Source organism: Nothobranchius furzeri, chromosome 16 (assembly GCF_043380555.1).
Source record: "Nothobranchius furzeri strain GRZ-AD chromosome 16, NfurGRZ-RIMD1, whole genome shotgun sequence".
Taxonomy (NCBI): Eukaryota; Metazoa; Chordata; class Actinopteri; order Cyprinodontiformes; family Nothobranchiidae; genus Nothobranchius; species Nothobranchius furzeri.
Window position 1 is genome coordinate 46,572,279 of NC_091756.1, and position 14,330 is coordinate 46,586,608.

General features: G+C 44.6%; 1 protein-coding gene across 6 annotated transcripts in view; it reads left to right on the forward strand.

Annotated features, from left to right (window-relative positions):
* The window catches only part of sdk2b (sidekick cell adhesion molecule 2b), a 434,582-nt gene that overhangs the window by 374,241 nt on the left and 46,011 nt on the right, over positions 1-14,330 (forward strand). For all 6 annotated transcript variants that reach the window (XM_015962803.3, XM_015962806.3, XM_015962807.3 and 3 more), the window contains exons 13-21: positions 75-251; positions 1,170-1,306; positions 5,013-5,160; positions 6,785-6,925; positions 7,724-7,905; positions 8,287-8,402; positions 10,076-10,274; positions 10,593-10,691; positions 13,647-13,838. In XM_015962803.3, the coding sequence (XP_015818289.3) occupies positions 75-251; positions 1,170-1,306; positions 5,013-5,160; positions 6,785-6,925; positions 7,724-7,905; positions 8,287-8,402; positions 10,076-10,274; positions 10,593-10,691; positions 13,647-13,838 (1,391 nt within the window). The remainder of the gene's footprint in view (positions 1-74; positions 252-1,169; positions 1,307-5,012; positions 5,161-6,784; positions 6,926-7,723; positions 7,906-8,286; positions 8,403-10,075; positions 10,275-10,592; positions 10,692-13,646; positions 13,839-14,330) is intronic.

Below are 14,330 nucleotides of genomic sequence, written 5' to 3' on the forward strand. Positions count from 1 at the left end.
TTAGAGGAGCCTCAGTTTGCCTCTAAGCAGATGAAAGATTTAACATTCCGCTGACTGAGGAGTCTGTGTTTCAGGCACTTCTGGGAAAAAGATGGCTCTGTGATCAACGTTCAGTCCATTCCTCGTATGCGACTGGATGCAGACGGAACCCTGCACATCTCCCAGACCTGGTCGGGCGACATTGGCACGTACACGTGCCGAGTCACCTCAGTCGGGGGCAACGACTCCCGCAGCGCTCACCTCCGTGTCAGGTAACCTCCCTTGTGCTTTTGTCTTTTTCTCTCCAGTGTTCAAAGTTCTCCATTGCACAGGAAAGAACATGTTCTTCTCACACACACACACACACACACACACACACACACACACACACACACACACACACACACACACACACACACACACACACACCGCCATCAGCCTTTCACTGCTATCCTGCCTGTTCTTATCGACACCTCTGACTCATTTCCACTTAAACGATGCCGGTTTTTCTTCACCTCCCTTGTCCTCATTCTCACCTGACACTCTTCTAGCCCCTGGTGACCCCCCCTTCTTGTCTCACACACATACACACACACACTCCCTTCCTCACGCACTTCTGTATTGTTTTTGCCATTAAATCTACTCCTTCCTCATCCTTTTTGGTTCTGTTTTGGCCGCTGGTTAAACAGAATACGAATGTGACATGTAAGTTCCGATTTGTCAAAGTGACGGTGTTTCTATCTTCACTCTGCTATCGGCTGTCTTGTTGGCCGGCTGCCTTTTGTCTGCCTCACTCTCCGCTCATTGCTTTAAGGTTTATATATCAATCTGTCTGCGCTTATCTGAATTTATGGCTGCATGTATTAATGATCCTCAGCTTTGGCCTCATTTATTCATGTCGTTGCCGGTGCGTTTTCCTCCTATCTGTCTACTAATGCCTTTCAATCCATTTTCCCCCCTCTGGTAATATCTATCTCGCTTTGTTTGCCTCCGTGTCCATCTTGACAAGAAACCATCTTTGCTGTCTTGTCAAGTCACATTTCATCACCTGTCTAACTGACGTCTCTGTTCGACTCTTTCTTCACAAGAGCAAAGCAAACTGCTCGGTACTTCTCTAACCCCACAGTCTGTTTGCTGTGTTAGGAGAGCACCTTTTGTATTTCAAAGCGGTCCCCTTGGTTCCCCTGCAGGCAGCTCCCCCACGCCCCAGAGAACCCCACAGCCGTCTTGAGCAAATCTGAGAAAAGAGCCATTGACCTGGCCTGGGCGAAGCCTTTTGATGGCAACAGTCCTCTCATTCGCTACATCCTGGAGGTTTCTGAGAACAGTAAGTCACAGCTGCACTTGTCTGAACCTTCTGCGCTTTGCACTTTTTGTGTCAGTTTACACAAATTTAAGGACTTTCAATTATTTATAACGACTCGAGTTTGGCGAAGAGAGAACTTAACTCAAGGGATCAGTGCCACAGACTTAAAAAGATGTAAAAGGTTTCTTTTTTTAGGACTGTTTTTTCCCCTCCAAGTAGCGAGATTCCTGTGATGCCAGTGTTTTTCCCTGATAGCTTCAATGCAAAGCAAGTGCAGCCGAGAATGTTGTGTGCAGATCAAATAGAATTTATGAACATGATCAATGAGGCTAATTAAGAATGTCCATCACTGCTTTTAAATTCACTTTTTAGCTGCAATGAAGTTTATTTATGACTGGCATTGTTTATCAATGACCCGAAAACGTGTCTGCCATCTTTGCTCGTTGAAAACTGACGACAGAAAACCACCTTTACCAGAGCTGCCATGTGGGCCAGAACGTTAAGGAACTTGAAAAGAAAACAGTGAGACCTGGAGGGGTGTGGTTGGGAGGAACAGCCCCCCTGATCTGAACTCGAGTGGTGTTTTGTTGTTGGACTTCTGTGCCAGTCATGGATTGTCCATAATGAACACCATGTTCAGAGATAAAGGTGTCCACATGTGCTCTTGGCACCAGGATACCTTAGGTCGCAGCTCGATGGTCGACTTTGTTGTTGTTTCGTCTGGCCTACGGCCGCATGTCTTGGACACTCGGGTGAAGAGTGGGGCAGAGCTGTCAGCTGACCATTACCTGGTGGTGAGTTGGCTCAGATGGTGGGGAGGATGCTGGTCAGACCAGGCAGGCCCAAACGTATCGTGAGGGTCTGCTGGGAACGTCTGGCAGAGTCTCTTGTCAGAAGGAGCTTCAATTCCCACCTCCGACAGAACTTCCAAAATGTTCTGGGGGAGGCGGGGGACATTGAGTCTGAATGGACCCTGTTCCGTGCCTCGATTGTTGAGGCGGCCGACCGGAGCTGTGGTCGCAGGATCATTGGTGCCTATCGTGGTGGCAACCCCTGAATCCGCTGGTGGACACCGGCGGTTAGGGATGCTGTCAAGTTGAAGAAAGAGTCCTTTCAGGTCTTTTTGGCCTGTGGGACTCCAGAGGCAGCTGACGGGTACCGGCAGTCCAAGCAGAACGCGGCTTGGGTGGTCGCCAAGGCAAAAACCCGGGCATGGGAAGAGTTCAGTGAGACCATGGAGCAAGACTTAAGTACGGCTTCGAGGAGATTCTGGTCCACCATCCAGCGCCTCAGGGGGGGAAAACCTGTTCGCTACCAACACTATCTATAGTGGGGATGGTGTGTTGCTGACCTCTACTCAGGACGTTGTGGATCGGTGGGCAGAATACTTCGAAGACCTCCTCAATCCCACCGACACGTCTTCCAGTGAGGAAGCAGAGTCTGGGGACTATGGGTTGGCCTCTCAAATCTCTGCTGCTGAGGTCACTGAGGTGGTTAAAAAGCTCATATGTGGCAAGGCTCCGGGGTGGATGAGATCCGCCCGGAGTTCCTTAAGGCTCTGGATGTTGTGGGGTTGTGTTTGCTGACGCAGCTCTGCAATATTGCGTGGACATCGGGGGCAGTCCCACTGGACTGGCAGACCGGGGTGGTGGTCCCCTAATGTAAAAAGGGGGGCCACAGGGTGTGTTCCAACTGCAGGGGGATCAGCCTCCTGAGCCTTCCTGGTAAGGTCTATTCAGGGGTTCTGGAGAGGAGGGTCCGTTAGATTGTTGAACCTCAGATTCAAGAGGAGCAATGTGGTTTTTGCCCTGGCCGTGGAACACTGGACCAGCTCTATACCCTTAGGGGGATCCTGGAGGGTGTGTGGGAATTTGCCCAACCAGTCTACATGTGTTTTGTGGATTTGGAGAAGGCGTTTGACCGCGTCCCTCTTGGGGCCCTGTGGGGGGTACTCCAGGAGTATGGGGTACCAGGCCCTCTGATACGGGCTGTTAGGTCCCTGTTTGACTGGTGTCAGAGCTTGGTCCACATTGCCGGCAGTAAGTCGGGCTCGTTCCCAGTGAGAGTTGGACTCTGCCAAGGCTGCCCTTTGTCACCGATTTTGTTTATAACCTTTATGGACAGGATTTCGAGGCGCAGCTAAGGTGTGGAGGGCATCCGTTTTGGTGATCTGAAGATCAGGCCTCTGATTTTGCAGATGATGTGGTCCTGTTGGCTTCATCAGAACGTGATCTTCAGCTTTCGCTGGAGCGGTTCACAGCCGATTGTGAAGCAGCTGGGATGGGAATCAGCTCCTCTAAATCTGAGACCATGGTCTTGATTCGGAAAAGGGTAGAATGCCTTCTCCGGGTCAGGGATGAGGTCCTGCCCCAAGTGGAGGAGTTTAAGTATCTCGGGGTCTTGTTCACGAGTGAGGGAAAACTGGAGCGTGAGATCGGTAGACGGATTGGTGCTGCATCTACAGTGATGCGGGCGTTATACCGGTCTGTCGTGGTGAAGAGAGAGCCGAGTCAGAAGGTGAAGCTCTCGCTTTACCGGGCGATCTATGTTCCTACCCTCGCCTATGGTCATGAGCTTTGGGTAGTGACCGAAAGAACGAGATTGCGGATACAAGTGGCCGAAATGAGTTTTCTCCGAAGAGTGGCTGGGCTCTCCTTTAGAGATCGGGTGAGAAGCTTGGTCATTCTGGAGAGGCTCGGAGTAGACCCGCTGCTCCTCCACATCAAGAGGAGCCAGTTGAGGTGGCCAGGGCATCTGGTCAGGATGCCTCCTGGACGCCTCCCTGGTGATGTTTTCTGGGCACGTCCAACCGGGAGGAGACCTAAAGGTAGACACAGGACACGCTGGAGGGACTATGTCTCTCACCTGGCCAGAGAACGCCTTGGGACTCCTCCGGAGGAGCTGGCCCAAGTGGCTGAGGAGAGGGAAGTCTGGGCCTCTGGCCTTAAGATACTGCCCCCGCGACCCAACTCCGGATAAGCGGATGAAAATGGATGGATGGATGGATGGACGGACGGACGGACGGACGGACGGACGGATGGAAAAGAAAACAGAAAAGACTTAAAGAGATTATTTGTAGTTTTTACGGGTAATCACTGGAAATGTCCATCAAAATGCTGTTCAAAATGAATAAATGATGCCAAGTTGTTGAAAAATATAGGGGGCTTTGTAACATATAACCATGAAAATCAGGTCTAAAATACATGAGGGCAGGTCTAAGTCTCTTCAAGGGTGATACCATATTAGACGCCATTTTTCCTTCTGCAGGAGCCCGTGAGGGCAAAACACATTTACAGATTTGTAACAAGAGGTTGCAAAACTTTTGCTATTCATAATTATTATTTTACACATTTACCTAGTCACTCGTTGCCAGTGATGAAAGGAAGTCTGACTGTCATTTTGCAGGAGGTTGAACGATCTGAAGAAGTACTCCTTCAATAACCGCGCTCCCAAGGATTTTTGATCCTAATGGCAATCCGTTGGTTAGGTCATGCTCAAACACAAAAATACCGCTTGCTTGCAATGACTTAGCTATGCACTACCCCTTATCGCCAGGGGAAATACACACCATCACATTAAAACCAGTTGTTTTACCAGAAACCGATGTAGTGTTGGTCTTCTTTTTTGGCGTTTGAGTCATTTCCCTCCAAAAGTAAGAGTTAGGGAATCAGGAAATGATGATTTGTTTTTGGTTCATGAATGTTTTTGAATTTTTGTCCTTGTTTAGATGCACCCTGGGCCATCCTGCTGGCAAACATTGAGCCAGAGTTATCGGCAGTGACGGTTAATGGCTTGATCCCAGCTCGCTCTTATCAGTTCCGCCTCTGTGCTGTTAATGATGTTGGGAAGGGGCAGTTCAGTAAGGAGACTGAACGGTGAGTGAATGTCTCATCTCTTATTTTTTCTTGCCATGTCATTGGAAGACAAGCCATCCCTATCAGCCTGCATCCACAATCCTTACATTTGTGCATCATCTTAATGCTAAATGGGAGAAACAATAAATTGCTACCTTGCACATACCAAACCAGCTCATGCAAACTTTTGTCCATTATCCTTGAGATCAAATGAATGTTTCCTCAAGACACTGAGTATAAATTTCATTTTGAAAGGACTGTTTCAGCAACTGTCTGCTAGGTTCCGGCAACTCACGCGACCACCTTGTGCTATACACAGGGTCCGAATTACGCGTGAGCTAACGGGAGCTCCTGGAAGCCCTCAGCTTCCACACCAGGGGGAGCCCAATAAAGATCCTGGTTCTACTGATATTACATTATCTATGTGGACTCTCTGGGAATTATTTAGAGCTGAGAGGCGCAGAGCTCTGATCGTTGACATGCTCCAGACAGATGCGTCCTGAGCACGGCCACAGTAACATTCTCAAAGTATCGCCACCTCAAAAACAAACTTAACACGTGATCGTTTATGTCGGCTCATATCCTTTTATGTTTTCTGTCTCTTATTTGTGCCTGATGCATTTCGCTGCTGCAGGTTTTGTCCTCCGGTGACTTCTTCCGATGCACACTTTGCTTCATTTGCGGTCGGTAGATCTTTTGCATTGCAGTTCAAAGGTAACTTATAAGGTGAAAAATATGAAGCCAGGTAGCAGTTTTTCTTTATGATTGAGAGGAGATGCAGAAAGATAATAAACAGCCAGGTCAGAAAAAATAGTCAAATAAAAACAAGTTTGTTTTTGTACCTGGTGGTTGCAACAAACTGCCACCATTGAAGGTAATCAGACGTGAGGAACAGAAAATGAAAATATTCTTTCAATGTTTAGAGCAGCAGGAACTCTGAGAGGCTGCAGGCGCAACAGTGAGTTTGTGGCCACTGCACGGGGGGAGGGGGGGAGGGCTGAAGCAGGGGAACAGTAAAGATGCAAAAACTACCATTGTTTAAAGAGATGTGTGTTAACTTGGAAAATGTGGGCGCAATTTTTAATTGTCAAAAACTCCAGCAAACCAACCAGGATGCAGCTTTAGAGAACAGATGAAGAGCTCCACTATACAGGGAGAACCAATTTTAGAACTCTTTCTCTCCTAGAACAAACCAGATGTATCTTTTCAATCACAAACCAGTAAAGAGTGGGTATACACTATGTGTGTTACACATTCGGGAAGTTGCAGTTGATATTTAGGTGTGAGGAAAGATCCGGTTTGGCCTCTCTGTGACCTTAAATTAGCACCAAGTTCAGTTTCCTACGATGCCTCCCATCCCCCATCTCCCCAGCTTTGCTCCACCAGTCTGCCACACTGCCAGCTCCCAGCCCACAGAAAATGCACAGGGGGTCTCTGTGGTGGTTACAGCGGGGCCAGCACAGGCACACAGGGTATTTTGTCAGGATGAAGATACAGTGTTGGTGGTCAAACAGCCAAAATGTCCTTTCTTTTCTGTTTAAACTGGATTTAGGGGAGAAAAAGCTAACTTGTTTAAGTGAGGGAGTTGGAAATGAAAAATGTGTAAAGCACGTGATTCCTTTAACTCTGCGGATATGTTCTGCAGCGTGTCCCTCCCAGAGGAGCCTCCCAGTGCTCCCCCCCAGAACATTATTGCCAGCGGCAGGACCAACCAGTCTATCATGATCCAGTGGCAGCCGCCACAGGAGAGCCACCAGAATGGCATCCTTCGGGGATACATCATCCGGTAAAACTTGAAACTCGTGTGATCAAAACCACTTTTTCTTAAATTTTCTGAGATCCATATTATTCACACACTTATATAATCTATTTGAAAAAGGAAGTAATTGTGTGTGTGTGTGTGTGTGTGTGTGTGTGTGTGTGTGTGTGTGTGTGTGTGTGTGTGTGTGTGTGTGTGTGTGTGTGTGTGTGTGTGTGTGTGTGTATGTGTGTGTGTGTGTGTGTGTGTGTGTGTGTACATTTGTTGGCATAGTTTATCTCTTTAGAATAGATGTTTTGCTTCTTCTATGAAAAACTAAATGTCAGAGTTGTGTTCATTTGTTTTTGCTTTATTCACTTTCACAAAGTTTGCTTTTGCTTTAAATTTGACAGCGTGTAAGAACTGCCTCACTTAAATCTTGGTTAACACAACTGGTATGAAAATGTGTCTCAATGAAAACCGACATTTCATCATCGGGTTGACTTTACCAAATTTTAGCTTTAAAAGGCTGCAGTAAGCCAAGCTGACTGTAAGTCCTCTAAACATATAATTAGCTTTGTTTTCTGTCAGACATTTTATTCATTACATCCAAATGAAACCGTAGGTGCATTTGCCGGATGAGTTGGTGCTGCCAGTAGGATTTAGGAGCTTGTGTGTTTGCTGGTCCTTTGTCTCCCCCCAGCAGGGGTGACCATGCACTGCAGCAGAGCACCACAGTAGAAAGTCTTTGTCAGCGTAGCATCTTAAGTGGCACAGCTATTTATAGCAGACTGCAAACAAATAGCTCCAAATCATTTATCCAAACATCCCACATGCATATTTTAGGTACCGTCTTACTGGGCTGCCTGTGGACTATCAGATCAAGAACATCTCCAGTCCAGATGTGACCACGTTGCTGCTGGAAGACCTCATCATCTGGACAAACTATGAGATAGAGGTGGCTGCCTACAATGGAGCTGGACTGGGCGCATTTAGCCATAAAGTCACAGAGTGGACTCTCCAGGGAGGTGAGGACCTACAATGAGAGGCTTTTAAAGTTTGATGAGCGTGCAATGTTTTAGATAACCTAATATTTTCGGCTTGTTTTATGTGAAATTGGTCATTAAAGTTGGAGTTCTAGAAACACACTCAAGTGTGACATGCCTCTCAAATCCATAAGCAGCTCACAGCCCCAGCCAACCCACCAAGAACTGTGATATTAGATGGAAGTGTCGGAAAGAAAGTGATGGCAGCATCTGCCCTGACCTGCACCGATCAATACAAGCAACATGACTGATGCAGACAGACTGCTTGTCGTCAGCTGGAGTCACTCTCACACCCTTCTTTTTACCTTTTCACTTCTATATTTAATCCTTTCTTTACGTCTCTCCCTGCATCATCCATTCCAGTTCCAACCATCGCTCCGAGCAACGTGCAGACAGAGGCAGTCAACTCGACGGCTCTCCGTTTTACCTGGACCGCTCCTAACCCGCAGTTTATCAATGGCATCAACCAGGGCTACAAGGTCAGTAGCCCCCATGGTGTCACCTCACATCGTGACATTGACAGAGCTGTCAGAGCAGAACTTGTTCTAGCATGTGTCGAGAGAGGGGGAGATTAGCCAATGGGCAAACAGTAGGCAGTACCAATGGGGACAGTGGGTTTTGTTCACCATTTTTCAGATGAAGGTTGTTTATTTTTTATTTTTTTGCACTGAAAACAATTTACTTTTGTGAAGCTACAAGTAATGCTTTGATGAGTGTCATTATTTTGCCATTGGCACGTGACGTCTGTCCATTTCTCTGCCCCTTGTGCATACGTTCAAATTGATATGGCCCATGGAGAACTCAAAAAGCCAACACCCAGGAGGCTCTGCACTGAGGCTCTTTTTTTTTTTTTGTCATTGAGGAGTTTTGTACTTCCTTTTTTTTTGTCTGGCTTTTCAATGGTTTTGCCCAAACCTTACCCAGCTTGGCGTCTGGGTCAGTGTAATAAAAATAGAGAACCTGAATTTCAAACATCAGGTTTTTTCTCTGGGGAGAGAGGCTTAAAAGAGAAAGGAAGGAAGAAAGTGGGGGGTTGTGGAAGAAACTGTGTCAAATATAGACTTCAGGGACAAATGTAAACACACACACACACACACACACACACACACACACACACAGGAAAGTATATGTAGGAATACATTCGAATAAAACCAGTGTGGAAGACGGATGAGAATTTATGGTCCCGTTTTTACTGGTAACTCTCACTCATAAACTGAAAATGATTTGGGATGAACCAGTTTGTCGGTGGACCAAAGTTTGGGTTTGGGTTGAACAATGAGTTTTTTTTTGTTTGTTTGTTTTTGTTTTTTGTCCTTTTTATTCCATCTGACAAACAATACATAGTAGCTTAACTTAAATAGACATACTGTGCTGCCCATAATTACTCATAACCCTTGGCAAATTCTGACTTAGACTTACTTTTATTCAACCAGCCAGTTATTTTTGACAGGAAATGACACAGGTGTCTCGCAGCAGATAATAGGATGAGGTACAAGAGGCATCATTGTACCAAAAGACATGTATCAGCTTTTATTTACATTTGAGCAAAAATTGTCATGTCCGCTGTTTTTCACCTGTTGAGTTGATTAAAACAGCTGTTCCCAATTAATCTGGATAATTAAGATGCTTTAGAGTCACTCAGATGCTTTAGAGCAGCTTGGACTATTTGGAATGGTTTAGAACTTTGGATTTTCCCAGAGACTGATGTTTTAGAAGGGTATGATTATTATTGGACATGACATCTTTTGCTCAAATATAAATAAAAGCTGAGAAATTTCTGGGGTACAAAAATGCCTCTTGTACATTGTTTTATTTTCTTTTGGAAGACACCTATGTAAATTCCTGTCAAACAATTATTTGCTGGTTGAATAAAAGTAACTTAGTCGAAATTTGCCTGGGTATGAATAATTATGGGCAGCACTGTATATTGGGGAGAGTCTGTATCACTTTGAGATTGTGCTGGGGTCAAACTCCAATCCTCTGACTTGCAGACAACATTCCTATTGGTTTAAAGATCCCTAAAAACCATGATGTCAAATATTCTTCAGAGTAACCACACAAGGAAACAAATTATCATGAGAAAAAGGTGGTAAATAACTGCATTTATTTTAGTCCTTTGACCATCTTTCTTAATCGTCTTTGTCTCTTTCAGCTGCTGGCCTGGGAACCAGGCAAAAGAAATGAAGATGTTGCTATGGTAACTGTACGACCCAACTTTCAGGACAGTGTCCACGTCGGATATGTGACAGGTCTGAAGAAGTTCACTGAGTATTACACCTCGGTGTTGTGCTTCACTACACCTGGAGACGGCCCCCGCAGCCCACCTAGAGCAGTGAGGACTCATGAGGACAGTAAGTATTTTTTTCTCCATGCTGGCAAGGTTACACAAGCACCTCAGTAACGCATCCTTTTGGCAAGATCTATTATTAATGTAGAACAGCGTTGCTGAGAGTTGCTAATGAAGGAGTGTGTTTTGCTCGTGGTCTCACTCATCCCATTTGTGTCCTGGCTATGCTTTCAAAGTCCAACTCACCTCTGTATTCTGTATTTCTCCCAGGTTTTGATGGTTGTAATAAAATGCAAACATTGGAATCCTCAGAAGTAAATTGGATGCAGAGTGGCTCGTTTACCCATGGGCAGTGCTCATTATTCTTATTTTTCCCATCCAGCCCCCGGTGCAGTCGGTCACCTGAGTTTCACGGAGATCCTGGACACCTCGCTCAAAGTCAGCTGGAGCGAGCCGAGTGAGAAGAACGGAGTTCTCACAGGTACACTCGCTGCACTTTATCAAACTGAAGTCAAGCATAAAAGTAAAAAAAGTAACATTTTACCCAAGTTTTTATTTGTCTCAGCTTTGCTGAAAACAGACCCCTCCCTAGAGATGAAATTGAGACTGCTTGACCTCATTTAATGTACTCTGCACACGGGAGCTGCAGTAATATATGCTGTTTATTCTATTTGAGTCATCCCACCTACTTCCACCACCTAATATCCCTTTGCTGCAGTGAGAGAATAGTTGTCAGAAAATGTTATAACATCTTTCAAAAGTATTCCACTGCAAAAAAGAACATTTTCTCATCTCATAAGCCCAGTCTGCAAAGGAAATCTACCACGAAAAGGCGGCTTGTCTCAGACGTAACTCATAAATCTTTTATATCAACAGAGGAAGAGAAACAAAGCCTGATGTGTGCACAATGTGATAGAACAGTACATTTAAAAACATCAGACCAAAGCAGGAGGATGGGTTCATCAGGTGACTGTTGTGTGGAGTTATTAATGGAGAATGGCGAGGGCATCTGTCAGAATAATTAGTGGCTGACAATAAAATCTGGAAGGTGTTTCTTTTGCAAAACAATAGATACATCCTAAAAGAAACAAATGCAAGTAAAAAAAAGAGTTATATTTTCACCTGTTTTTTTTTCTAAATTAGTTGCAGCCTTTGTTCCAGACCTACACGACTGTAACGCTCAGGGGTTTATGAAGCAATCGTTTTAATTATGGTTTGTTACATAAAAGAAACATCTCTAATAAAGAGGAGTTTTGGTTCTCTTCAGATTCAGATTAACAGTCAAGTGTGTAACATGTTTAAGGCTAAATATTCCAAGTAATACAGGCCAGTAACGATAAGCTAAAGTAACACTAAACAGTTTCCACTAAACAGTTTCCTGTTCCTTCGTCCATCTGGTTGAAAGAGGAATTACAACTGTCATAAACAACCCTGCTGCAGCCTGCTGTACCTAGCGCTAGCAACAAGCTAACACTAACATGAGTCAGCTAATAATAAAACTAACCATGAAGTAAAAAGATCCACACTATTGGACAAAAATATGATTACTTAGAAGTCCAGTAGCAACAAAACCAGGTTACCATCAGTCTTTAATTCTGTAGCCTCCTTAGCTAGCTCCCTCAAACTAGTGCAAGCTGCGCCGATGTTCACTCCAGTTTTAGCTCTTTGCTTCACTTCCAAAGACACTGTTTTACTTTTGCTTCCAGGCTTTGCCATGATGCAAACAAAAAAAAACTTCTTTTTTCTGCTTGTGCTTTTTATTGACAACTAAGGAAATGATAATGATAAATGACCCGCACTTGTATAGCACCTCTCAGAGTAAGGACTTCAAAGCGCTTTACACTACAGTGTATCATTCATCCATTCACACACACATTCACACACTGATGGTGATGAGCTACGATGTAGCCACAGCTGCCCTGGGGCGCAGTGACCAAGGCGGGGCTGCTGAGCACAGGCGTCACCGGTCCCACTGACCACCACCAGCAGGCAAGGTGGGTAAAGTGTCTTGCCCAAGGACACAACAGCAGAATTCTTTGTCCGTTGCCGGGATCGCACCTGCAACCTTCCGATTACTGGACAGCCCACTCAACCTGTTGACTACTGCTGCCCCTAGCAGTAGGAAGTTAAAGAGCTCCCACACATCTGGTCAGTAGAGGGCTGCAGAGTGGTGTTAAATATAAAACTGGCCAGGTTTCTAACTCAACAACCACCATGTTAAAGCTCTAGCTTAAAGTTTATACAACTATTTAGTGTCACATTATTGCACTTAAACTGTAGTTATAGTACATAACCATGTTTTTAACTGATTTAATGAGCTACAAATAAACTGTTTATTTCCACAAATATCCTTAATTTTTAAAAGCAAGGCAGACATATCGGGGTTTATAAAGAATCTTTAACCTTCCAAGTCAGATTTCTGATTTCTCGTAGAATTTTCACACATGAAACATTAACATTAGACATGTCTTGGCAGTAGATTTTCATAAGAGCTATTGTTATGCTGACACCATTTTGAAGTTAATAAAGTTGGCTCTGAGTGATTGACAATATTCTATATACCTAGCTATTAATTAACCAGTTAATTATTCAGGTTTGTCATCATCTCTTTTTAAGCATGTGTGTAACCTGATAAGCAAACATGATACAGCACAAAGAGCTAGGTTAGCTTTCCTATAAAAATGCAGTATTTTAAAATACATTTTAAAATTAAAGATGGGCTCTGCTAACCCAGACTGCACATTCAGTTCATTTAGGACTCGTTTGGCAATGATAACAGCTAGCTGTCCCCACCTGTTTTAGCATAGCTGTAGCTGCTAGATGTTTTTGAATTAAAAAAAAATAGTAGTAGCTAGTAGCAAAGTGTTCTCTTAAATTTACAAATGCTATTTTATTACCAATATATTTAAAAGTCTATAACTTTTTCCCTAAAGTATCTGTGTTAAAGAACGCTGATAATTTTTCTGATGCAAAAATATTTCTCAGCATATTCTCTCATACTCCCAAGAGACAGACACTGACATGCCATGTGAGATTACTGATTCGACAAGAAATGCTGCTTAATGCTTTATGCAATCACATGAAAAGAGCTGCTGGCCAAGGAGCAAATTGCATTAACTTTGAGAGGGTGAGTGCGTGCGTGTGTGTGTGTGTGTGTGTGTGTGTGTGTGTGTGTGTGTGTGCGTGCGTGCGTGCGTGCGTGCGTGCGTGCGTGCATGTGCGTGCGTGCATGCGTTTGTGTGTGTGTGTGAGTACAGGGACACATAATCACTGGCTGATTAAATTTGTTATATTCAATTTTTGATGAAGTTAATTTAATATTTCTGTCAGCTTTTCCCCACAGTGCCGAGCTAAGAGTCGCTATTGTTGTAAAGCCACTGCTGAATTTTCTCAGAGTGGATCCTGGGTCTGTTAACCCATCACTGCCGATCTGCAGGTTACCGCATTTCATGGGAAGAGTTCAACCGGACAAACACCAGAGTCACCCATTACCTGCCGAACGTCACCTTGGAGTACAGGGTCACGGGGCTCACTGCTCTCACCACATACACCATTGAAGTGGCAGGAATGACCTCCAAGGGCCAGGGCCAGCTGTCCTCCTCTACTATATCCTCAGGGGTCCCACCAGGTCAGTAACCAAAAATCAACTGATGAAATACTGACAAAGTTAGCCAAACTGAGTGATATTTTAATACATTTATATTCCGGATGAACACTGTTCATTTTTACAGTTTTTCTGGATTTTTGCTGCTGCTGTTGGTGACAAAATGTGACTGGTACAAGAGAGTTTCTGAATCATCTGAGCATGTCTCTCGTGTGATATGGGTGTGAAACTGTTACAGGTGTCAGTGACTCTTTACAGTTTAGTTTCTGTGGTGGGTTAAGTCTAATTTATACTTCTCCATCTGCAATGGTAGACAAGACAGGCATGTTGATGCAAGAGCTCTTCAGCAGCCCTTCAAAGGGTGACCGAGACATGCCCAACTTTTAACTGTCTGTTGAAAGCCACGGAGAACGCAAGCCTGTGATTGGTCAGGATGCCACTTCCTTTAAATTCTTAAACAACACCACCATTCACTTCTCCAAATAAAAAGTCTAGTGGCAAGAACGAAGTGGACTG